General features: G+C 41.2%; 1 protein-coding gene across 3 annotated transcripts in view; it reads right to left on the reverse strand.

Annotated features, from left to right (window-relative positions):
- PIP4P2 (phosphatidylinositol-4,5-bisphosphate 4-phosphatase 2) overlaps positions 1–22284 on the reverse strand; it is a 65673-nt gene extending 43389 nt beyond the window's left edge. The window contains exon 1 of one of the 3 annotated variants that reach the window (XM_072999100.2): positions 22041–22284. In XM_072999100.2, coding sequence (XP_072855201.1) covers positions 22041–22146 — 106 coding nt within the window. In that variant the 5' untranslated portion in view covers positions 22147–22284. The remainder of the gene's footprint in view (positions 1–22040) is intronic. The other 2 variants (XM_072999101.2, XM_072999102.2) reach the window with 2 other exon arrangements.
- Between the last annotated feature and the right edge of the window lie 3941 nt (positions 22285–26225).

Below are 26225 nucleotides of genomic sequence, written 5' to 3' on the forward strand. Positions count from 1 at the left end.
ATCTTAATAGCTACACTATTTACTAGGGATTTTTTTTTCCAATTCACAATAATTGGTATCAAAACTGTCAGGATGGTGGCGATTAAAAATAGGCAAAAAGGGTATATCCCACACTCTGTGTATCCTAGCCTCTCATTTTATAAAACAAGGCAGTAAAACCTGTCAACAAAGTGTATTTACCTCCAAGAGTATTAAACCTTTAAGCTGGATCAGAGTTACTAACTGTAGGCAGGATCTATTACTCAAAAGATTACACACAGATTGTCTCCAGTACAAACTATCTGTGATAATCCATGCATAGTCCAAAAAGTGCAATTCAGATAATTTGTTCAAAACATTATAATCTGCATTCCAGACTTTGTCTTGTATCTGTTTTTGTAATCAAAAGGCAGATTGTACCAAGAAGATTGAAAATAATTGTTTGGAGCAGTTATTATAAAGTAATTAAATGGATCTGTTGGAAAAATTAACCATCTTGTATCAACCTAACACTGGTTTTCAGTGGGAGGAAGGGAGCTAACGTAATTGTGCCTTGTCACTAAGTTAGCAAAGTCCTTTCGTCCCAGAGTTAAGACAAGCCCCCCCTCCTATCTGTCTACTTCAATTGTTTATTGTTCTCTCATTCTTTCTGACTTCTGACCCATTTGGTCGCTATGGTGTCCATCTTTTTCATCATTTTTGTCTTCTGATCGTAACTGAAGATCAGCTATAAGTAAAGATGCTTTTCTTTTCTACTTAAGTTACTTATAGAGTGAGAACAGAGTACAGAGAGAACAGAGACTAATTCCTAATTTGAGTTGAATTGCTTAAGTAATGGCTCTTCCCAGTACTGATTCCGCTGAGACAGTCTAAGAAGATCTGATAAAGGTCTTCTGCTTCAACCTGACACTTCGTAACTCCATGGAACTGACTATGAGGAGATCTACAAGCACAGTTAGTTTCACTTAAACCAAACTGATTTAACTCACATTTCAAATAACTTTTCAGACAATTATATGAAGTACACTCTTGCTTGCTGTAGCCTTAATAAATCTCACAATACATATTTTTCACAATCTCTTTGCCAAGACTGTCTCCACACCAGTATTTTTCTGTTCATTAACATTTCTAGTGTCTGAAAGTATGCACTTTAAAGTGAGAGGAAAGAGCTTGGCTTTGTGTGTACAAAGTGGCTAGCAATTTGAAGAAATAAACATCACTCAAGGAAAGTACTGAAAGCAATCCTGTAGAATTCCAAGAAAATTATAGCACGCCAGGATGCAGGTGGAAAAGCTCTAGACATAACTTCAACTAAAGATGGAAAACAGAGAGAATCATTTTTATTATTTTTCATCTCCATGGATGGATGTTAATCACCAGAAACAGAAGCCTTGTTTGAGAACTGCAGATTTTTCTGATGGCATTCACCAGATAATTTGTACAGCTTGGTCCAATAAGTGTTTGACCCTATTTACAGAACTTTTAGAACGCAAATGGAGAAAGGACCCGACGGATTTGAATTGGATAGCTGTCAAGGTCGCTACTAACCTTTACCTGGCTAAGGTAAAGGCTGCTAGTCGAGCATACTTCGCTAACCGGATAAGCGAAGCGTCCAACCAGCACGCGGAGTTATTCCGTATAGTGCGCGACCTATCCGGAGTTGGTCTGAGTGATCGGCCTCCCCTTAGTTTTTCGCCAGACCAATTTGCAGCATTTTTTAAATCTAAAGTGGAGGCCATCCGCCGGGACCTCTCTCCTTTTTTGAACACAGTGAGTCGAGCAGAGATGTCCAGCGCTCCGTCTTGCCCGGTGATTCTTGACACCTTTCAGCCTGTTACGCCCGATACTGTGGCCAGGGTGCTTGATCGCTGTCGTGCCTCCTCCTCCTCCTTGGGCCCTTGCCCGGCCTGGCTAATCAAAGCAGCCAGGCCCTTAACAACGGAATGGGCCACGGCTATAATTAATGGGTCTTTCCTTGAAGGCAGATTTACATCTGCTCTGAAGGACACACTCATTAGGCCCATCAGGAAGAAACCTGGTTTGGCGGCGGACGAAATTAGCAATTATAGGCCCATCGCCAACATTTCTTTCCTTAGCAAGGTGGTCGAGAGGGTGGTGGCCGATCAGCTACAAGCCCTCCTGGATGAAACAGACGCCCTGGATCCATTTCAGTCGGGCTTCAGGCCACGCCATGGTACAGAGACGGCATTGGTCGCCCTGTGTGATGACCTACTGAGGGAGGCCGACGGGCAAAGTGTCTTTGTTGGTCCTCCTCGATATCTCAGCGGCCTTTGATACCATTGACCACGGTATCCTCCTGGGGAGGCTCTCCGAGTTGGGAATAGGTGGCCTGGCATTGTCCTGGCTCCGTTCCTTCTTGGAGGACCGTCCCCAGAGAGTTCAGCTTGGGGAGAGTGTCTCGGCCCCGTGGATTCTCAATTGTGGGGTTCCGCAGGGGTCGATTATCTCCCCAATGCTGTTTAACATCTACATGAGGCCACTGGGTGGGGTCATCAGGGGGTGTGGGGCCATGTGTCATCAGTACGCTGATGACACCCAGCTCTACATCTCCTTTTTACCAACCGCAGGAGATGCTGTCCTGTCCCTTCAGCGCTGCCTGGGGGCTGTACTGCAGTGGATGCAGGAGAACGGGCTCAGGCTGAAGCCGGACAAGACGGAGGTACTGAGGGTGGGTGCTCCCACAGCCGGGGATTTGGGAAACTCCCTCTCTTTGGGGGGGGTGACTCTGCCCGCCAGGGATGTGGTTCGCAGCTTGGGGATCCACCTGGACCCGGCGCTCTCCATGGAATTCCAGGTGGCATCGGTGGTTCGCACCGCCTTTTTTCACCTAAGGCGGATAGCCCAGCTGCGGTCCTACCTTGATGTGGGGGCCCTCACCACCTTGGCGCATGCGCTTGTAATCTTGAGATTAGACCACTGTAATGCGCTCTACGTGGGGCTACCTTTGAGGCTGCTGAGGAAACTACAGGTGGTGCAGAATGCGGCGGCCAGATTACTTAGTGGTGTGAAAAAATACCAACATATTTCACCCACTCTGGCCGCTTTGCATTGGCTGCCCATCCGATTCCGCATCGACTTCAAAGTCTTGATGCTCACGTACAAAGCCCTAAACGGTTTAGGGCCTCGATACTTGGCGGAACGCCTTCTCCCACCAAAATCTACCCGTGTCACTCGTGCGAGCCAGGAGGTGAGGCTGAGGAGCCTAATGCTGAGGGAGGCCCGGAAGGAAAAGACACAAAATCGGGCCTTCTCGGCGATGGCTCCTCGCCTCTGGAACAATCTCCCTCCTGAGATTCGCGGGTCTCCCTCGCTGGGTATCTTTAAGAAGCAATTGAAGACATGGATGTTTGGGCAGGCCTTTCCATCACATTCCTCTTGACCTCCCTCTTTCCTCTTTCCTGTTTTGTTTTGTGTTTCGTGTAATGTATTGTAGCGTTTTTATTAATTAGAATTGTTTATTTTATATTTTTATTGTATCATTTTACTGTTGTTAGCTGCCTAGAGTGGTCCTCACCGACCAGATAGGCGGGGTATAAATTAAATAAAAAATAAATAAATAAATACTAAAATAATAATTTTAAAGAAAAGATTAGATAATTATATTGTCTCATAATAGAGTTAAAATCTATAATCCTTATTCCATAATGAAATATTTAAGTAATAATGTGCCATCAAGTCAATCCTTATTTATGGGGATCCTTTTTAGGGTTAGAGAGTACAGCATACACAGAAAGGGTTTACCATTCCTTTCTTCTGGGAGCATTCTGGGACTTTGCAGCTTGCCCAAGGCCAGAGAACCCAGCTCTAATAGTTTAAATTAAAACAGGAGCCAAATTGAACTTGAACAAAAACAACCTGTGAGATGGAAGGTAAGAGAAAGAAGCCTCTCACTAGAGTGCCATCCCTTCCACAGACCACAGAAAGGGAGATACAGACCTCGCCCACTCCTCCCCCCCCCGTTGGGAAAGAACAACGGGGTACTGATCTGGAAGTCAAAATGTGTGGGTTAACGGTAGCCCTTCAAACAGAAGACCATTTGGTGGGTAGGAAAAAGAGGGTGGGGATAGAGGCAGGGAGAGCAGAAATAAAAAAGGATAAAAAGGGACTGCCACCAGGTTGGGAGTGAGTCTGGGCACAAGACCCTTGGACTGGAGAGTGGGAAGGACTCTGTGTGCCCAGAAAGGAGGCGGACTACCACCAGAGGCAAGAGATTCCCCCACGACCGTCATACTGTGGTGAAACAGAGGCTCGCAAGTGGCAGAGACGGCTGAGGGAGGAGAAGGAGAAGGTAGAAAGAGAAAGGCATGAGAGACTGAGCTAGAGAGTGGAGGAGGTGAAGAGGAGAGATTTCTGGGGGGACCCTGTGTCTTATTCCCAGACACCAGAGATGTCGAGTGGGCCAGAGCCACCGAGGATGAGATTGTTCCCCTATTGGAAGGAGAGGACACCGAGATGTTGAAGTACGACCCCCTCCAGAAATGGCCAGGTCCCTGGAACCATGAAGAAACCAACCTGTTCTTGAATGATGCTGAGATAACCCTGTCAGACCCGTTGGCGGCTGGAGAACAATTGTGGGACAATTTTATAGACAAGGAATTTATGTTGAATAGTCCAATAAACTTTTCCCCTGTTGCAAAGTTACCAAAGTCTAAAGATGCATTTGTGGAGGCCCAGATCCTAAAACCAGAATCCTCACACAACCAAAAAGTTTATCAATTAAAATAAATGTTAACTAAAATCATTTGATTTATATGTTAAATATCTGATTTTAAAACATCTATTTTCATCTACCCTACCTATGGTGTCCACATATCTTCTTTAAAAGAGGACACTCTTGTTTTTCAAAATGCACTCCAACTGAATGGCCACTGAGTCTGATTTAAATATAAAGAACAATGAGGAGGGAAATCAGTAACCTTGAAGTAGCCCAGTCACAGATAGTACCTGGACAAGAGACTGAGGAGGTACACAGTTACATATAAATCTACAATTGTACATGAAAATTTACAAAAGACAACTTTACATAGCAATGTATTATTTTCTCCTCTTTTTTGTAATATAAGTGGCCACCATATTCCTGATCTGAGTAGCAGCAGTAGATAACCAGTGATGTGTTGCAGAAAGAGTGCAAAAGACAAAAAGAGTGTTTTCTTCTTCTCATCCATCCTGCTTCTTCCCTCCAACCAGGTCTGGCCGATCTTTGCTTGTCCTAAACATTGCCCACTCTTACTCAGTTGGTTCCCATATGTTGCAGTGAATTCTGGTTATCCCCAGTGCAATAGGAACAACACTGACATTCAGCTCAGTTGACCAAGGCAGATTGTGAACTGGGCAAAAGGTCAATCCAAGCTTAAAGGAACCTTGCGGAAACAGTTGTCATGCTACTGTATGCATTTGAAGGGGCTCCAAGATCAAGTTAGCAACATTTAAAAGGAGTTTGTTGGGAGAAACAAGTAAACAGACATCCCTCCCAGCTCAAGAACATAAATTAAGATTTGCCCATAACTTGAATACAAAAATAGATACTTGATTTTTAAAGCACTGTACTGGCAGCTATGACAACATGCACAGAAATAGTTCTTTTATGACAGTTTTAAGTCATTTCCCATAACTCTTTAGTTTTACAAGCCTGTTAAGAGTCCTTGGAGTAATAAAGTTTGATTTGTCTTATTCGCACTATAAGTACTAAGATTTGTAATTGTGTCCCAGTGTTAGTCAACCATTCTTTCTAAATAAAAGGGTATGTGACAGGTCTCAAAGTCAACCTAGGGAATTGTTCATTGCAATTCAGTATATAAGTTGTTACAGGATCAGATTTAGTGAAGTAACATGTAACAAAGGAACACAGCTGAGTTAATTGAGGCAGCTGGGTGACAACCAAGTTGATTGGTTGAACCAAGAATAAAACTAGCCAAGCTTACAGAGACAAACTGTTGGGTAGTTTGGTTGTTGTGTTGCTGGTGATCTTGTTGCTGAGAGCTGTATTTACTGCATCGCTGGATGAAGACTTGCCATATTGCAAGGAGAAGATCCTGGGAGAAGACTATCTCCGTGGTGAGAGGAGAAGACTTCGTGGATGCTGGACTCTTTATAGTGGTAACAATATTTAGTTACTGAAAACTGTAATTTACCATTACTAACTGAAGAACTACTGTGAATGACCAGGACTGTATAAGGACCAAGAGAAGCTGTATTTACCCTGTATATATGGACTTTAATTGTAAATAATACTTTCAACACTACAACAGTGTCTGTTTGGTTTCATCTCTGGGCAGTTCACTTCACCATTACGCCCCCTGGCGTAGTCTGGTAACGCAGCACCTCTGTCAATTGGTTATGGGCCCAGACAGCGCACCAGACTGCATCCAGGTATAAATTTAAGAAGTTATTGAAGAAACTGCTGACCAGAGAGAGCCAAGTAGTGTGGTCTACAGTCTGTGGTAAAAATGGCCAACGAAATGTCTATGGCTGGACTGTGCATAAAAAAGTTGAATGGGGAGAATTATGCAACTTGGCAGCAGAAGGTTCAGTTGCTATTACAAAAGGAAGCATTATGGGACATTGTAGAAAATCCCCCAGCAGTCCTAGATGAAGAAAAAAGAGCACTAAATTTTAAAGCTCTGGCTATTATTGGGTTAACTCTAGAAGACCGTCTTCTTATCCACCTGAGAGGCCAAAACTCAGCAAAGAAGGCATGGGAGGATTTAAGGAGACTCTTCGTAAGAGATAACGTTGGAAGCCAGATTCAAATTGCCAGAAAACTTTTTCGAACTAGACTGCAAGCTGGAGGGTGTATGCTTCAACATTTAGAGGCAATGAAGTCAATGTTGATGGATTTAAGGGAAAAGAACATCACATTTACAGAAATACAAGAAGCATTTATTATCCTGTCTTCATTAGATGAGTCATATGATCAGCTGGTGACCAATTTAGAAATTCTTCCTCAAGCAGAGCTAACAGTAATTAATATAACTAGCAAACTGTTGGAAGAGGAACAAAAGAGAAAAGATAACAAACAGCTCCGAGACTCCAAACTCACTAATCACCGTGATAAGCTGAAGGAAAGTGAGGAGGAGGGGGACACAGCTGCAAGCATTCATTCTGGAAAACGCTGTTTTTCCTGTGGCTCAAGAAAACATCTGATGAAAGACTGTAAATTTAAGAAAGGAAAAGAAAAACAAACCAGACGCAAGAGAGAAACACTAAGCCTGACTGAGGAAATTTATAACTCTGAACAGGCAGAAGAGTGGATTGTCGACTCTGGAGCAACTGCCAGCATGTGTAAGAGTAAACAGCTAATATTTAACTACCAACCTGTATCCAACCAACAAGTATGCTTAGCAAATGGTGTTAGTGCTAAGGTACTGGGAAAAGGTAAAGTGAAATTGCCTTATATTGCTAGACCAATAGATGTTTTACATGTTCCAAATTTGAAGCATAATTTACTTTCTGTGAGTTCATTAGCAAAGAATGGGTTTGTTAGCACTTTCTATGAGGAGAAATGTGTAATAACTAGCAAGAGCAATGAAAAATTGAATTGCTATGCTAGAAACAATTTATATAGGCTAAACTGTACTAAGGCTAACAATGTCTATGAAAACAAATGTATACACAAAGATTGTATTCATTTATGGCATCAAAGGCTAGGACATGCAAACTACAAAACATTGAGAAAAACAATTGAAAACTCAGTAGGAGTTAATTTAAAGCAATGCAATGAATATGTGAATTGTCAAGCTTGCCAATTAGCCAAAAGTAAGAAAGCTCCTATAATGAAACATAGTGATGTACAAGTGAAAAATATATTAGATTTGGTGTCAGTTGATGTAATTGGACCCAAAAGTGCATCATTAGGAGGAGCCAGATACATTCTCTCTATCCAAGACCAAAAGTCCAGGTTTGGATACTGTTATCTCATGAAGGATAAAAGTGCAGTACATGTAGAGTTTGAAAGATGGCTCAAATTTGTAGAGCGCAAAACAGGAAAAAAGGTTAAGGTGGTACAAACTGACAATGGAACAGAGTTTACCAATGCCAAATTTCAAGCAATATTAAAGAAAAATGGTATAACTCACAGAAGAGCTGCTCCCTATACACCTACTCAGAATGCCTTTATTGAAAGAAGGGGCCAAACTCTGCAGAATATGGCTGAGACAATGATTAGGGGGAGTAATCTATCAGAGAAATATTGGGGGGAAGCTACACTTTGTGCGAATTTTTATATTAATATCCTTTGGCACAGTGGGATAAACAACATACCCTACACAGTTTGGACTGGGAGAAAACCAAATTTAAAATTTTTACACGTATTTGGATCTCCTGCATGGGTTCACATCCCAAAAGAAATAAGGAGAAAGGGAGAGAAGAAAGCCAGGTTGATGTATTTCCTTGGATACCAACAAAATAGGAGAGCATTTAGGTTTGGGTTGCCAAATACCAACAAACTTGTAATAAGTAGCAGTGCTTCATTTAACGAGCACAGTAACTGGGACAAAATATGTAAACCCCCAGAAACAATAATTAAATTGCATGAAAGGAATGAAAGTAGTGAAAATAGTGAAGATGAGAGTGACTCTCAACCAGAGCAAGAAATTAAAAGAGAGGTAGAACCTGAGGAAATGCAATCTGATAAAGAAATTCCATCCAACTCAGAAAGGAGGGAAACTCTAGAGGAGGACAGAGAATTACTTAGGAGGTCTAGCAGAGAGAGAAAAACTCCTGACAGGTACAAGCCTGAGACCTATTACTGTCTCAATGTGGCTGAACCAGAGACATATAATGACATATGTAATATGCCTGAGAAGGAACAAATAAAATGGAAAGAGGCAATGGAGAAGGAGTTAAATTCATTAAAACAACTGAAAGTTTATGAGGAGGTGAAACTGCCTGAAAAATCAAAAGTAATTGGTTCCAGATGGGTATTTAAAAGGAAGGTGGATGCCAATGGTAATGTGAGGTATAGAGCAAGGTTAGTGGCAAAAGGGTATGCACAAACTTCAAACGACTATGATCAAGTTTTTGCACCGGCTCTAAGACCAGAAACATTGAGATTTGCTTTAACCTATGCAGCCAAGCATAATCTCACGACCAGGCATGTTGATATAGAAACAGCCTATTTATATGCTGACCTGAAACACACAATTTATATGGAAATTCCACCAGGTATTGAAAGTGAAGGTAAATGCTGGATATTGAAAAAAAGTCTATATGGTCTCAGACAAAGTGGCCATGAATGGAACCAACATTTAACCAAAACTTTAAAGGATAATGGTTTTGTGCAAGGAAAGGCTGACCCTTGTTTATTTATAAATGAGAGAACACAAGCTATAATATTAGTATTTGTGGATGATTTAGCCATATTCACTAAGGATAAGAAAGAGGCTGAAAAAACAATCCAAATGTTAAAGAAACACTACAAGTTGAGAGATTTAGGAGAAATAAGTAACTACTTGGGAGTAGAGATAGAAAGAAGTGAGAAAGGATTTAAAATAGCCCAAAAGAGCAAAATACTAAAACTCCTAAAACAGTATAAAATGGAGGATTGTAAAGGTGCAGCAACTCCAATGAACATAGAGTTCGAGAAAGAAGATATTAGTGGCCCAGAATGTGATATTGACGTATATAGATCACTGGTAGGCAGCTTACTATATTTGAGCAGATGGTCAAGGCCAGACATCTCTATAGCTGTAAACCTGCTATCTAGGAATGTAAGCAAGCCGAATGAAAGGCACTGGCAATCAGCAAAAAGAGTACTTAGGTATTTAAAGGAGGCACAAAATAAAAAGCTAAATTTAGAACCAGTGGGAGAACTGGCTATCACTGCTTATGCCGATGCTAATTATGGGAGTGATTTAACAACCAGAAGATCAACATCAGGCATGACTGTGCATTTGGGAGGAAGTTTGATAAGCTGGAAGACAGTCAGACAGAAATTTATATCATTGTCTTCTGCCGAATCTGAGTATGCAGCATTATCTGAATTGTGTACAGATCTAGTATTCTATAAACAATTAGCACAAGATCTGGGTGTGAATATAAAATCACAAATAAAGGTTTTTGAAGATAATCAAGCTGCCATACAGATGGCAAACTCACCAAATGTAAAAAGCAGATCTAAACACACAGATATCAGATACCAGAATGTAAAACAAAGCATAGAAAATGGTTTAATTGAACTGGTATACTGTGGAACAGAAAACAATAAAGCTGATTGTTTGACAAAAGTATTGGGGCCAACTAAACATGACAAAGCATGTGAAATGTTAGGAATGATATAACGTATGTGAATGTAAAAGGAACTCTGTATATGTTCAAGGCAATGTATTATGTAAGATAGATATGTTACAGAATTGCTATAAACAATTGGAGGAGATTGACAGGTCTCAAAGTCAACCTAGGGAATTGTTCATTGCAATTCAGTATATAAGTTGTTACAGGATCAGATTTAGTGAAGTAACATGTAACAAAGGAACACAGCTGAGTTAATTGAGGCAGCTGTGTGACAACCAAGTTGATTGGTTGAACCAAGAATAAAACTAGCCAAGCTTACAGAGACAAACTGTTGGGTAGTTTGGGTAGTTTGGGTTGTTGGGTAGTTTGGGTGGTTGGTTGTTGTGTTGCTGGTGATCTTGTTGCTGAGAGCTGTATTTACTGCATCGCTGGATGAAGACTTGCCATATTGCAAGGAGAAGATCCTGGGAGAAGACTATCTCCGTGGTGAGAGGAGAAGACTTCGTGGATGCTGGACTCTTTATAGTGGTAACAATATTTAGTTACTGAAAACTGTAATTTACCATTACTAACTGAAGAACTACTGTGAATGACCAGGACTGTATAAGGACCAAGAGAAGCTGTATTTACCCTGTATATATGGACTTTAATTGTAAATAATACTTTCAACACTACAACAGTGTCTGTTTGGTTTCATCTCTGGGCAGTTCACTTCACCATTACGCCCCCTGGCGTAGTCTGGTAACGCAGCACCTCTGTCAGTATGGAAGAGGCATAACTGGGTAAAACAAGAAGATTCAATTAAGTCATTGAGAACACATTTTCCTGGTTGCTCGAGAGTTCATTAAAGGTTGATATAGATATCCTCAGCATTCTAAGAAACATGGTGAACAGATACCTATAAAAGTTATATTCTCTTCTGCTTCATCTTCAGACAAACCAAGGATTCCTCCAAAAACAGCATTTCAAGCCTCTGGGGCCATTCTGCTCAATAAGATGCTACAAGAAATGGCATCCTGCTCCCTCACAGCATGGTATACAGTAGAAAAAGACACAACTTTTTTGGGCATGTATGGTGAAAACTCTTGCAAGCACTTCCTTTTCTCCTTGGCAGTGAACTACAATAACTAATTAAATAACCAACCCACTTTAAACCCCTCCCTTTGTGCCATAAAGCCCCACAACAGCAAACCTCAGAAATTCTTTTAGACTTGTAGATCAGTTGGGCCTGTGAACTAGCAGTATCCTATTATACAAATAATTTATTTGCTCTATCCTCCCTCCATAGTTTTCTCCTCAACCTCCCCCATTCCTATCTATCTTCTACATTCTATAATGGCATATCTACACATTCAAAGTGAATGACAGCCCCTGCTGTCTATAGAGGCTACATGCCAGAGCTACTTCAGGCACGCCTAACACTTACATATTCCAGAAGGAGCTCTGGCATTTTTTTCTTGGGACACTAAATCCTTGTGGTAGGACTGCAAAAATAACCTCTGAATTACATCCCCATCTTGCTTTCTCACCTCTGTTCAAACTAACTGTAAAGCAAGATTTACAAGCCAACTTGGCCTTATGTTCTGCTCCTAAATGTCAGGTGAATGAAATGCTGAATATATATATTTCAAATAACCAAGTGTATATTTGGACAATATTAAGCCCTTTGAGAGACTAATACGTGTCTTCTTGCCAAAGCTGGAGAAAATGCTTCTGTTGCTCTTCTCAGTTGTTTTCACAAGGCTTTGTCTTATTGAACACACCCCTTATTGCTAAAGAACAGGATTCACAGAGCCAATGAGGGTAGTACCTGCTCTTGTCAGCAAAAAAAGTGTTAATCAAGCATGTTAATTAGAAACAAGCTTGTGATTAACATGTGTTAATTAACTCACCACTAGAAGAATGTCAATGACGTTATAGTACTAGCTAACTAGTATATTGTAATGTAAATGGTTGCTATAAATGAAGTGATTATCACTTTCTGCACATTCCACTCTTCATTTTCCTCACTGTTCACAGTTCAGCCCTGTCTCCATGTACCTCTGTCTGTGTGTGAGAGAGAATGAACAAGTAGAATCCAGTAAAGAGGGCTGCAGTCCACAAAATATTTGTTAGACTGATCAATAGTAAATAATAACAAAAATTAAAAATTAAAAAATTAAGTCTTTAAAGGTCCACAAGAATCTTTGTTAGTGCTGCTAAAAGAGGCCGATATTTTCTTCTGGAAGTTGTTCAAAAATGGTCATAATGGCCAAGATGATGTGGTTTTAACACACCTTTCTGTGTCCTTGTAAAGAAACCTTTGCAGATATTGATTCTGGACGAGAACATCAAATTAGCAAGCCCCAAAATAACTGCATTGTTTTTGTTTGGTTTTGGAGATCCTTTTCTACCAAAGATGCTAATACAGTATTAAGAAATAAAATAGAAAATAATACATGCTTTCTCGTCCTCTAAGTGGCATATAAAACATTGTAACATATTTTTATTCTTCAGATCAATTTTTGTCTCCACTATGGAAAGGTCAAATACTGTAAAAGCTGGACTCCTAATAAGACAAGAGATGAATGCAAAGTGTACCATATAACTCAATTTACAATTTATTCATGCCTTTATATGCCACTTCTACCTAACATATACACTCACAAGAAAACACTATGTTGCCACTAATAATGTCAGATGTGGGGAGATGCAGATCTCATGGTCAAAATGTGGCCCCACAGCACCTCTGAGGCTTCCCAGTAGAGTGGTACCTTGACTTAATAACTTAATCTGTATTGGGACTGTGTTCTTAAGTCGAAACGTTCTTAAGTCGAAGCACCGTTTCCCATAGGAATGCATTGAAAACCATTTAATCCATATCTGCTGTTTTTCTTAAATCGAAGCGCTGTTCTTAAGTCGAAGCATTAGTTCCCATAGAAACAACAGTACTGCAAAGCCGGTTAATCCATATCTACCACTAGGGGGCATTTTTTAATTTTTTTCTTCTTTTTGACCTAAGGTGAACTTAGGTCAAAAAAGGGCAGGAAAGATTTTTTCCCCTCCTTTTTTTGGCTCTTCAAGTTGAAGCAACTTTTTGCGAACAGCACCGTTCTTAACTTGAATCGTTCTTATGTAGGGACATTCTCAAGTCGAGGTACCACTGTACATATACACCCACACAATTGATTATAATGTTGGGGGAAGGATGTTCCTTTTGCTCTACAAATCTCCTCTTGACCTCTAGGGGCATTGGGCAATGTTTTGACATGTTTTGAGGGCCTGCCATCACCCCTAGTCTCCCCACATATTACTTTACATATGTGAAGCAGCCTTTTGGATATGAACAACCCACAGAAGATAAGAGCTGTAGTTCCATGCACCAGTCTGACAAAGTTTGATACAAAATATAACTTGTTGGTACAGAATCTATATGCTACCACTTGCTACACTTGCACATTATTAATTACCACCATAAATCCTGTCATTGATTTCCTCATGATGTAGATAGGGATGGTCTGCTGGCAGTGATACATTACTATCAAAAGGATATTCGCTTGAACAAAATACACATGCAAAGAAGCCAAAATTCATTACAACTGCCGTGCCTGAAGAGAGATGGCAGATTGACATACGGTAGGTACCTCTCTTCCAACTTCCATTAAAATAATTAGCAATCATTATCAAGACACATAAAGACCAGATTTCTGCAATCAAGGTCACTTGAAGTAATTCACTATTCAAAATGATCTGAAATGACTATAGAGAAACCACAGCCTTGACAAGAGCACTGCAAGGGTGAGGAAAGCATTTGCACACTTTTTAAAAACAAGAGGAAGGCAGATTACTCAACTCCTATAGAACCACCCCTTGGTATACTGTGGTTTGAAGATTCATTAACAAACAAACAAACAAATAAATAGATAAATAGTGTGGTAATAGCTTTATATTAACAAATTAGATAAGAAGGCTGAAGAGTGCTACCTAGAAAGGGAAGAGCTCATTACTGATGCCATCTAGCAAGAAATATAGACTGATCAGTTGGGCTTGACTTTAAAATAGTGCATAAATCATCAAACAATAATTCTACAGGCAGGAATTGTATGAAGAAACGAAATACATAGCAGCCCCTAAAGCTAGTTTCTAGACAGGGTACATAAGAGCTAGCTCCAATAATCATTGTGTAGAACAGAAGTGAGGAACCATTGACCATCTGGGTATTTTCGGATTTATCTCCCATCAGCTATAGGGAGGAGGGCCAATGCTCAGGGATGATGGGAGTTGTAGGCCAATAACTGTGGGGCCAACACTTCCTCACTCCTGGTCTAATGACTAGAGCACTAGCCATGGGCTGTATGACATGGGCATGATTTTGGATATCAACTTTAGTGTATTTCAGAGGGACTAGAAATACTAGAAATTCAGATCTTCACTCAGCCATAAAACCTACTTTTTCAGCCTGATCTACTTCACATCTATTGTTAGGTTATAAAGAGGAGGAGAGGAGCCATTTACATCACCTTGAGCTCACTGGAGCAAAGGGCAGGTATAAATTTTGCTACCACAACTACATCTACTAACCAGAAGCAACAGCAGCATTCATCCATTCATCCACTATATCCATTGGCTTAGACCCTAACTTGTCTAAGCAGAGTTCAACTCAAAATATTCTTGTATTTCCCCCTTCCTGCTGCAGTCCACTGAGCCCATCATAAATCCGTTCATGAAGGTTGTGGGAACCTGGAGAGCAGCAGAGAGGCATGACACACAGAGAAGGAGGAACAAGAATAACAGAGTAAATGGAAGTATTTTGGCAACATGCTCTCAAATTGAAACACAGTTCTGTTCAAACAGGGCACTTCTGGATCCAAGCTACTGCCTTTCAATTTTACTTAATTATAGCAGTATCATCAGGATAAAATAGCATAACCCACTATAAGCCATCTGAACTCCTTGGATGAAGAAGGGGGCAAAAACACAAATGAGGTGAGAGAGCCCCCTCCCTTTAATCTTAGTTCTGTGGCTTCGTGCAAGTGTCAAACAGTGGGAGCAGGGTGAGAGGAGAAGCAGAATAAGTACAAGACTTCAAAGCTGTTCTGAGAGCAGAAAATTATAGGTCACTCTGGGGCAGATGAATCATAATCCATCATTATAACCAGAAATGTTGAAGATGGTAATCACTTACACTCAGAAACTGGCTTAAGACATTTAAAAATTTTTTAGTACCTGTTGGAAGTCATTTTGAGACTGATCTGTACTGATTTGAGATAGTATGTATGTATGTATGTATGTATGTATGTATGTATGTATGTATGTATGTATGTATGTATGTATGTATGTATGTATGTATGTATGTATTTATTTATTTATTTATTTATTTATTTATTTATTTATTTATTTATTTATTTATTTATTTATTTGATTTATACCCCGCCTATCTGGACTACTCGTCCACTTTATTTTAGTAAGTAAAGCTAAGTGATTTACACACAGAAACACACACATATACATAAAATATTTGGGTTAGATCTTGTGGCTTTTCTACAGTGTCTTCCAGGAAACAATTTGCTATGTCAGGAAGAATGACTAGTATACTTCAGGCCGTCAATATTACTTGTAGGTTTTGGCCCATTTTATCCTATAGTCTTCATAAACTCTGCTATCTAATAAACTTTATGTAGCGGAAGCTTGGAGGAAGAGGGTACAGTGCCCTGGCATAGGCAGCCATACTTTTCTAAGGTACTGATGAAGCAGGAGCAAATTTCAACTTGGAATATAATTAATACCATGCCATATCCATATGGCCTAAATTATGTTTCTGTTAATGGCATATCCTTGACGTTTACACCTTCCCAGTATTTTAGAGATTAAGCACACATTAACATTCTTCTAATGCAACATGATAAACCAAAAGGGTTTTTGTTAATATTGCTTAAGTTTTTGTTTTGCACTGTTGACATATGAATAAGTTATTGTACTACACAGCAAACATTTTTACTTAAAACCTAGATTTTCATCCAGGCTCTGTCGTGCTTAGAATAGATGCACTGCAATCTAGCATTACAGCTGAAATCACATTGGTATTTACTGGGCTGTAACTGAGGCAGACCTTTTTGCCTGAGAAATCAGGCAAAATCATGAAGAAGCAAACTGCTTATTGCCTGAAGACCAAACAAAACAAAGTATCCCGATTTCAGATTACACAAGGTGAGAAAAATTCCTGTTGTGACAATTATTTGTAATCAGTACTTAAGGGATTTCCCCCCCCCCTCTAATGGCAGGCTATCTGTATAGAACAGCCCACAATTGCTTTTCAGTTGGACTTCTCCAAGTGTAACGCCTCTAGATCCAGTTTCTTGAATTAAAAGCTGAGATCAACCATGTTTCATATGAAGATAATGATACATAATACACTTTCTCCAAATAAATCATAAGTGGTGCACACAAAGATGGGCAACCTGTCTTGTAAGGATGGGCAACAATTTTTTTTATTTAAAATATTTTTATCCTGCCTTTTTCCTTAAAAGGACTCAAGGCTGCTTACATCATTAAAAAGACAATATTTAAAAACTAAAAAAAGCTAAGTATACAAATATTAAACAAAGAATCAAACAGGTATTGTCTTAAAAATGGTGAATAAAATCGACATTTAAAAACACATTTAAAAATAAGAGCACAATGATATTATTGGACTGCAACTCCCAACGCTTTCCCTCACTATCTTTGATGCTAGGGATGATGGCAGTTGTAATTCAGCAATATCTAGAGGTCCACTCTCTGCCCTCGTCTGTTGTATTCTAGTGATTTATGGTACTTCAATGTGCATTAACAAACAAACTCATCTTCCCCTTGATGAGAATAAGTCCTTTTTCCTGGGCTACACAAGCATCACAGCTCCCAGAACTCACAGTCTCACTGGATCATTAGTCTATGTATAAGCTTTTACTGATGGATTTTTGTATTCCAGGAAGGCTGTCATCACTGCCTCATAGTAACACAGTATCACATTTCACTAATTCTCTCTGGGGGTCCTCCCTGTATTTTGCATATACTGTACTCTTACAACTGTATTTATCCCTTCTCAGGTTTTATTCAGAAATGTCATGCATACATTTAATAAATCAGTTTCTCAAAAGGACACATATTTTATATTACATATTTAAATGCTGTTTTTATGTATGCAATTTCATATCAAAATGAACTACCAGAATTTCTTGTTAACTTGTGATACGTTAAGAAATCTGACCTATTTTATTTGAATTTAACTTGTCAAAACACTAAGAGTATGATCTTGCTAAAGTTAAATACTGTACTTTAATGTAGAGGCTCTTCTGATTTCAGTGACTGAGGTGTGAGCACACACTTCTTTTGCTCCAAGTGAGAACAAACCTGCTTTAAAAGTGCTCATCCTATGGCTGGATCATAGTGGAAACATTCTCTTAACCAAATGTCCAGCTCTAAATAATGGCACACATTATCTCTCTTTATTGAAGACTGGCAGAGTTTGTACTTCATTAACTTTTAGACTCCGCAGAGTTTGGGAGGGGATCGGAGATCAAGCTGTAGAACCAGAGGCTAGGGCTTTGTTTCTCTGCTGTGCGTCCCAGGAAATGAGCCAACCTGTGTAATTTGGGCAAATTCCTCAGTTCTAGGGTGCCCCCAAAAGAATGAAATGGAAAACCACTTCTAAGTTCTCTATACCATAAAGTAATAATAAGTAATAATATACCTGGAAGACCCTAGAAGGTGTCACCAAAACTCTGAATTGACTTGATGGTACATAATTATTATTAATATTAACAACCAACAGGATCTCTAACTTAAAAATATTTTTGGTGAGATTTATGTAGTTGATTATTTTTTTAAAAAAAACTTAGATACTGTTCCTCCTTTAAAAACCTGAATCTAACTACAGTATACTAATCTTACACCTAAATACAATTGCTAATCCCTACCAAAATAAGGCCATTGAATCAACTGCTGAAAGGTAAATCAACATCTATGTAAATCCATTGAATCAGTGGGTCTACTTTAGTTGGGATTAGTAATTGGATTTAGGTCATAATGCCTTTAAACTAAGCTTCAATAAATAGCAGAATTGCATATACTTTTGTGGGGAAATCTCTATTTAAAGCCAAGCATTTTTTCAAAAGCCATATGCTATATCTCTCTTATGAAGCTGGAGACTGGCACATGATAATATTTGAAAGGCTGTCATACAGAGGAGGGGCAAGATCTGTTCTCGATCATCCCAGAGTACAAGACACGCAACAAGGAGCTCAAGTTAAAGGAATCCAGATTTTGGTTGAATATCAGGAAAAACTTCCTAAGTGTAAGAGCAGTACGACAGTGGAACCAGTTACAGTGGGGTCTTGACTTGAGAACTTAATCCGTATTGGAAGGCGGTTCTCAAGTCAAAAAGTTCTCAGGCCAAATCTGCATTTCCCATAGGAATGCATTGAAAACCATTTGATCCGTATCTGCTCTTTTCCGTCCATAGAAACTAATGGGAAGCTGCTATTCCGCTTTCGACCACTAGAGGGGGATATTTTGTTTCTTTTTTTCTTAGGTCAAGAAAGGTTCAGGGAAGGCAGGGAAAAGACAGTCCAGGCAGTACAGTACCAGGCAGTCTGAAGACTGTCTCCCAATCCACTCTCTAAACGCTGGGAGGAGTGAGGAAGCAGACAGGCATCCTTTTCACTGGCCAACAGTTAACTGAAAGTTCACATTTTGCACTTTCCCTGCCTCCCACGTGGGTTTTTTTCAGTTCTTAACTCAAATCTAAGTATGTAAGTCAAGTCAATATTTTCCTATGAGAGTGGTTCTCAAGTCAAAATGTTCTTAACTCAAGCCGTTCTTAAGTCAAGACCCCACTGTACTTCGGGAGTTGGTGAGTGCTCCAACACTGGAGGCATTCAAGAAAAACTTAAATAATCACCTGGCAGATATGCTTTGATTGTATTCCTGCATTGAGCAGGGGGTTGGACTTGATGGCCTTGTAAGCCCCTTCCAACTTCACTTTTCTATGATTCTATGATAACATGCGCTAAGAAGATGTCCGGAATATTTCCTAACTGTCTAGGAAAGTATCCACCAAGTCCTTCTAGTTTATCTTTTATACTTCTACTTTGATCTTCAGCTCTGCAAGCTCCATATCATGCTCAATTTTCACATTATGGATAGTTATTTAATATACACATATGCAAGAACATTTTATTTTCACCTTATGACATTAATATTCTTCTGATCAGTAACCAGTCTTCGCTTCTGTAAAGTTTTGAGCTGTTAGTTGTCTACAGACAGACAGACAAATATCTTCAAGGAGTTTTTGACTATTACCTACTTTGTTTTGGGATGTGGAAGAGACTGACATAAAGCCGGAGAAATATAGAGAAGTGGAAATTAAAAACAACAGAAAAAAGTATATTGTCTTAGATTTGGATTCCATGAGCACCTTTTAGGAATTCCACAATATTTCATGTCCTCTCACCTCCAATATGTTACCTATCCCATTGGACCATGACATAGAGAGCCAGTGCTCATGAGTGACACAGAGCCTGCACTTCAGTCTTTATGCACATTTGCTTTTTAAATATTGGCAGACAGGATATGGAGAAAAAAATAGATTCTGCAGGGATTCCATAACACAGTGGTTCTCAATGCAGGCTGCAGCTTCTGGAAAGTGAAGTCTAAAACATCTATGTGATTGAAGGCTGAAAACCACTGTCTCAACCAAAGAGGAGAAGCTACTGCCATAGGTAGAATTAATGTATAATCCTACACATATTTATTTAAAAGCAAATCCAGCTGTACATTCTGTGGGTAGTTTCTAGCTGCTGTGTTACGGACAGGAGCTACAATTGTAAATCAACATGCTTTGATTCATATACTGTATATCACTGTTCAGGAAACATTCAGTATCTGGGAAAATTTAATGCAATGATATAAAATTATAATTTTTTGTTGGAGATTTAAGTGTCTTGAGTTATGTGGATTTAAACTCAGTTCTGCACCCTTGCCACAATAACTAGATTTACCTCTCCATAGTGTGACTTAACACTGTCCCTAATAAAAGCAGTAGAATCACTAGTCAAGACCTTACATGCTTATTTAACATTATAATTAATCAATCTCAAGTCTGCCTTGCCGCTTCAAAACACATACACACATAACATTGTTCTTAAATATACAGTAGTTGCCACCAATATGATCCTTCTTGCTTTCTTTAAGGAGTGACCTGTTGTTCCTGAGCCTCTTAGGCACTCTGTTGATCTATCTAAAAGACACAATCAAAAAGCTAGAACTGCCAAGTATTAGTACAAGCACTATTACATAACAGGATGGGTACGGAGTTGCCCTCCAGATATGGTTGGGTTGCAGTTCCCATTAGCCCTAACCAGCAAAACCACTGGTGAAGAGTGATGGGAACTGTAACCCCAGCAACATTTGGAGAGGTACACATCTCCCTTCTTTGGTCCTGTTGCTTAGTGTGGTAAATGGCACTGAAGTAGGACCACTTAATCAATGGGGATTTGGGGAGTCACCTCTTCTGCAAGTTCCACTGATTCATATGGGCATATGGTAAATCACACTAGATGCTGTTCAAAGACCTCCATACAGAGCACGCTACCATAGTCTCTCGAGACTGAAGGATACCTACTATGGTAAGTGTGCCTATGCTAAACTAAGTTGGAGGTCCAGTAGGTCCATTTGAATCAATAGAGGAATGACTCACCAAGACTCTTTTGTCATTTTTAGGGCCAGAGCTTGGACATTAAGAAAAAAAGGAGTTTCACTGGCATATGAAGAGTGTGCCTGTGAGGGGGGAAGGTCCCCTCTCAGTATATAAGAATTAGTCAGGTACCATATTTCATCTAGGAATGGGAGTAAGCACTTCCAGGTCAGAGGGCACAACTCTCTGATCTGTGGCCCAGAAGTCAAACATGACCTCCATCCTTATACACAAGCACTCCTGATTCCAACCTGTCAGATGATGAGGCTGCATCTCCTCCTAACTTTCCGGCAGCACAAGGCAGGCCTCCCTCCCCCTCTTTTCCTGATGGAAAGACAAGGGGGTGGGTTTTCCCACTCGGATCTCTAGGGGACGGTAGGGCAGTATCTGTAACGTCCCCGGTGGGCCCTCCACGTCCCCTCCTTAAGCCTGCTCGCTAATTGCCCTCTTGCTTCTCAGGAGAGCCCCCCCCCTTTGAATCAGCAGAATTGGGGGAGGGGGCCGCGAAAAAGCCATGCGGGCGGAAAAGGCGTTGGAACCGGCAAACCTTTTTTCCCTCAAGGACACGCGAACCCACGTGCGCCGCCAAGGCTCCCGCCCGGCTTTGCCCCCCCCTCCCCGCCGCTGTCTAACCCCCATCGCACCCCACCCCACCCCGGAGGGGGAGAGGCGTGCGAAAACCTGCCTGCCTGCTCTCTCTCTCTCCTTGCCATCAACAATGCACACGGCCGATGGAGGAAAGAGCCCCAGAAATACACACACAGAGACACACACACACGCACGCATTGCAAACTCATTTCTCGCCCAGCTCTCGGGCCTCACTGCTCTGTCAGACGCCGGGAAAAGCTCTGGGTTCGCCTGAGACCCTGGAAGTGCCATCCCCTACACACAAAACGCACCCTGCATCACCACCTACGCACCCCCTTATTCTGTCCCCTCGCGCTGACGGCTGCTCCCCTCCGCCTCAAGGAGCCCCAGGGGCCAAGCGGCTGAGGGGAGAGTTTCGGGAGGGGGAGAGAGAGGGAGAAGGCGCCCGCCTACCCACGTTCGTCCCTGGGGAGAGAGGGAGGGGAAAAGGGGGGGGCGAGCTGAGGCTTACCTCTCGGGCTGCTGTCGGGGAAATACGGCGGGGCCGTCGGGGTGACATTGCCCGAGCTGGGGGCTGACAGCAACGGGGACCGCTCATCCACCCCGTCAGCAGCCATGACTGCTGCAGCAGCAACGGCGAGGCGGCGGAGAGCCCGGGCTCACCACACACACACACGCACGCACACTCCCACAATGTGCGTGTCACAAGGCAGCCGGGAGCGGGGGAAGGGAGGGGAGGAGGGCAAGCGGAGAAGAGGGAGAGAAGCCGGGCAGTTGTGGGGGGGGGGGGAGAGAGAAGAGAGAGAGAGGGAGAGGAAAGAAGGGGGGGGGCGAGAGCTCGCCCAGGCGGTTCCTTTCCAAGGTGCGACTTAGATCTGGGGAGAGGGGGAGGGGCTGCCCGGCCATCGCGTCCCGCCGACTGGGAAGCGCTGCAAAAGTTGAGGGGGGCATCGCTGGAAGGGCTGCGGTTGGGCCACATTTTGCCCAAGGCCAGTTTAGTCCACCGACCAGGTTCCTTTTTTAAAAAAGAAAACCTTTCCTAGAATCATAGAATTGTAGTGCTGGAAGGGGCTCTCAGGGTCATCAGGCCGGACCCCCTGTCAGTGCAGGAAATCGTTTTTTTTTCCACCTTATCGAACAGCTGTCCCACCAACAAAGAACTGTCCTAAATGGAGGCATTTATTTCTCCTTTCACTTCGGATTGAACGCCTCTTCTCAGGGGTCATGTCAACCGCAACATACCCACCAAAAATTTATATATAAGGAAATCACATTGGCTCTTTCAGATTTTTTTTTCAAACCATATCAAACCGTAGGGCCATCAGTGAGTTACTGGGCCTCACATAAGAGAGAGAAAAACCCAGAAAGGCCTTGAAACACAGCGGGCTTGGCAATCCAGCAAAATTAAGAACTTTCAAGATTGTGCTAGTGTTCTGCCTCTTTCAGTTGCAAACAAGACGGCTAAACTGGAGCATTTCACCTGAACTGGAAGATGGACTTTCAGGTTCCCACGAGACAGTTATACAGAAAGGTTGGGTCTGAATACTTTAGTCCAGGGCCAGGACAATCATGAGTCTAGATGCATCAGTATTCACAGATTTATTTATTTAAAACATTTTTACTGCACCTTTCTCCTAAGAAATGACTCTCGGCAGTTTACATCATCAAAACACAATACTAAAGCTAAAAACAATGAATTATTCAAATCTCAAACAAATTAATACAATGATGTTAAGAATGTTAGCTAAAGCATTATTAAAACAGATTTAGAAGCAACAGAGCTTATTTTAAAACCTCTCCTAGACAGACTGTCACTAAGATCTTTGCCTGCTTGCAGAAGGACAGCAAGGATGCCTGGCTTCCTGTGGGAGGGAGATCCCAATCTGGGAGCAGCCACAGGGAAGGCCCTGTCCCATGAGGGTGGTGGGACAGAGAGAAAGACCTCCCCATGATCATCTTCACACCTGGGCAGGCTCATAAAGGGAGACAAGGTCCCTGAGATAGTTTGGACCCAAGCTGTTTGGGGCTTTACAGGTTAAAACCAGCACTTTGAATTGTACCTCAAAATGTATCGGGAACTAGTAGAACTGCTACACTGGGGTGGGTGTGTAATGTGACAAGCCCATTGCAGTGTTTTGGACTCGCTGACATTTCTGAGCACTTTCTAAAGACCATCCGAAGATGTTCTCATTCAATTTTCCCTCTCACTTCAGTTGCCCTCCACACCAGAAAATTCCCAGAGAACAAAATGCAAGATTTACAGCTTCTTTGTTTGCATCATACTTAATCTTCTGGAATTTCCCTGGTACATTTCCCCTGGAGAACAGCAGTTAGACAGTTGTTCGGAAAACAGATATACTATCTAGAGAGGAGAGATTTCAAGGCAGCACCTTTCCAGTGTTTGTCACAGCAAATGTAATTCCCCAAGGTAGTGCTGTGACGTTGGATTACATACATCACAGTTTGGGAAAGTTATCTGTTGAATTACAACTCCCAGAATCCCCCAGCAATCTTTGCCACTAATATTATAATCCTGAAAATATACTTTTCTAAGCTCTGCCACTGTAGACACCTTGGACCATTAAAAACACCTGCAATAATCTAGAATCACAGCAGTTCTCAAGCCATTATTTGTTTGCATATTTCTATATTTATATCCTGCGCTAATTCTGTAGTTTGGAAAACATGACATGAAGCCTCCCCCCCAGAAAAAGAAGAAAATTGGTTGTGAGGGGAAAAGGACATAAAAGATCTGTTTTTTTAATTGTTCTATTTAAAATACATATTCTCTCCCTTTCCTTTATATTTACTATTATTATCAATAATAAAGTTACAGTTTTCACAAACTAAGGTATGTATGGTTGTTGTGGATTTTTCGGGTTATTTGCCTGTGTTCTGAAGGTTGTTCTTCCTGACGTTTCGCCAGTCTCTGTGGCCGACATCTTCAGAGGACTGGAGTAGGAACTCTGTCCATGCTCTGTTGCTGTTTGTTGGATAGTTGAGGATTTATAGCTGTGGGAACAGCTTTTGTCTTTTTTCAGGAGATTGGGTGATCAGCATGTTTTTGTTGTATGTACTGTATATCAATGACTGGTAATTTTTTAAATCTGTGGGTTTAAGCAATAGTAACAACAGCTTTTGAATATATGAAGAGGTTCCACTCAACTAGAACTTTGGAGTAAATTCTATGGGAAACAAAAAGTTTTACATCTGAGTAGATAGAGAAAGGGCTGCATTTTACTTGTAATTCTTGCCACAAACCAAAACATGCACTTTAATATTATCCCCATATTGTATGACGTGATGGGGGAGAAGGCTATGACATGATTGACACTTAAATTCATGTGGCTCCCTCCTATGAAATCTAAGGAACTATAATTTGCTGAGGTGCTTCTTTCTTAGAGAATTCTCAGTCCTGGATTGCTGTAGCACAGAATTCTAAGTACCTCACCAAACTGTTAATCTTGTTATTCTGTAGCAAGGAGCTACATGTACTATCAACATGCCATGGCTATTTGAGGTAGATATACTGTACTTCTGGTGGCTTGCCTAAAGCCAGCATGTGGCACTATGGTTAGAATGCTGGACTTGGGACTTCTGAGATCTCAGTTCTAGTCCCCAATAAGTCATGAAACTCACTGGAAAATCTTGAGCCAGCTCATTCCCTCTCTCCCTAACCTTCCTCTCAGGGTTGTTCTCAGAATGAAATAGGCACAAGGACAAGCAGGCATGCTGCCTTGAGCTTACCAAAAAAGTTGGATTAAAATGTAATAAACCAACATTTAGTGAGGTCCTGGTTCACAACACACATGTCTCTGATATGGCAGTGGGGCTCTCAGTACTTAGGGGGGACCATTTATAAAATAGCAGAACAGTCAAGAACAATTGCTTACACAAGCCCTACTATTAAACAGACTGAGGTGGCCACCACAGGCAGTAGATGCTGACAATAGCCTGATGCTGGAGTGTCAGATCAGATAGACTGATGCCTGAACCTCTCCCTAAGAGTCCAACAGAACTTTGTAGACCTCCAGGGAAAAATCAGAAGCCAGTGTTCATCACAGCCCACATTTATCTCCGAAGAGTTAATCTGTGTGATCAGGATAATTTGCAATTTATACTAATTTCCCTTCTTCTGAATATTCTTTAGCTTCTTTGCCTCATGCAAGATAGACAATCTGAATGCCCAAGAAAATCTCTTGAATAGGCCTATGCAAGCGGTTATAAATGTGTTATAGGTAAAGGTAAAGGTTCCCCTTGACATTTAGTCCAGTCATGTCCAACTCTAGGGGCAGCACTCATCCCTGCTTCCAAGCCGTAGAGCCAGCGTTTGTCCATAGACAGTTTCCGTGGTCACGAATCTAGCAGAACTGAAATATTGACAGGTTTTACTTAACATAAGTACAGTATTTGCGGATTGCAGCCCACAGCAAATGTGCAGGGTGTTGCTTCATTTGGCAGAATTTATACACATACTTGGTTGGAAAAAGAAGCAAAGGAGTCATTTTGTCCATCATTAAGTTATAATCACAGTGTAATGTAGTTACCAGAGATGCCAAGCAGTCTAAGTGGCAGGGCCCCACCCCTGCTGATGTGGAAGGGTAAGGTGTTGTGTCCCACCCAGCAGTTATAATTTGGCTACTAGGGAAAAGGAATGAATTACAAGTAACTAGTTACTTCCAAACTCTCATGAGGT

Source organism: Pogona vitticeps, chromosome 4 (assembly GCF_051106095.1).
Source record: "Pogona vitticeps strain Pit_001003342236 chromosome 4, PviZW2.1, whole genome shotgun sequence".
Lineage (NCBI taxonomy): Eukaryota > Metazoa > Chordata > Lepidosauria > Squamata > Agamidae > Pogona > Pogona vitticeps.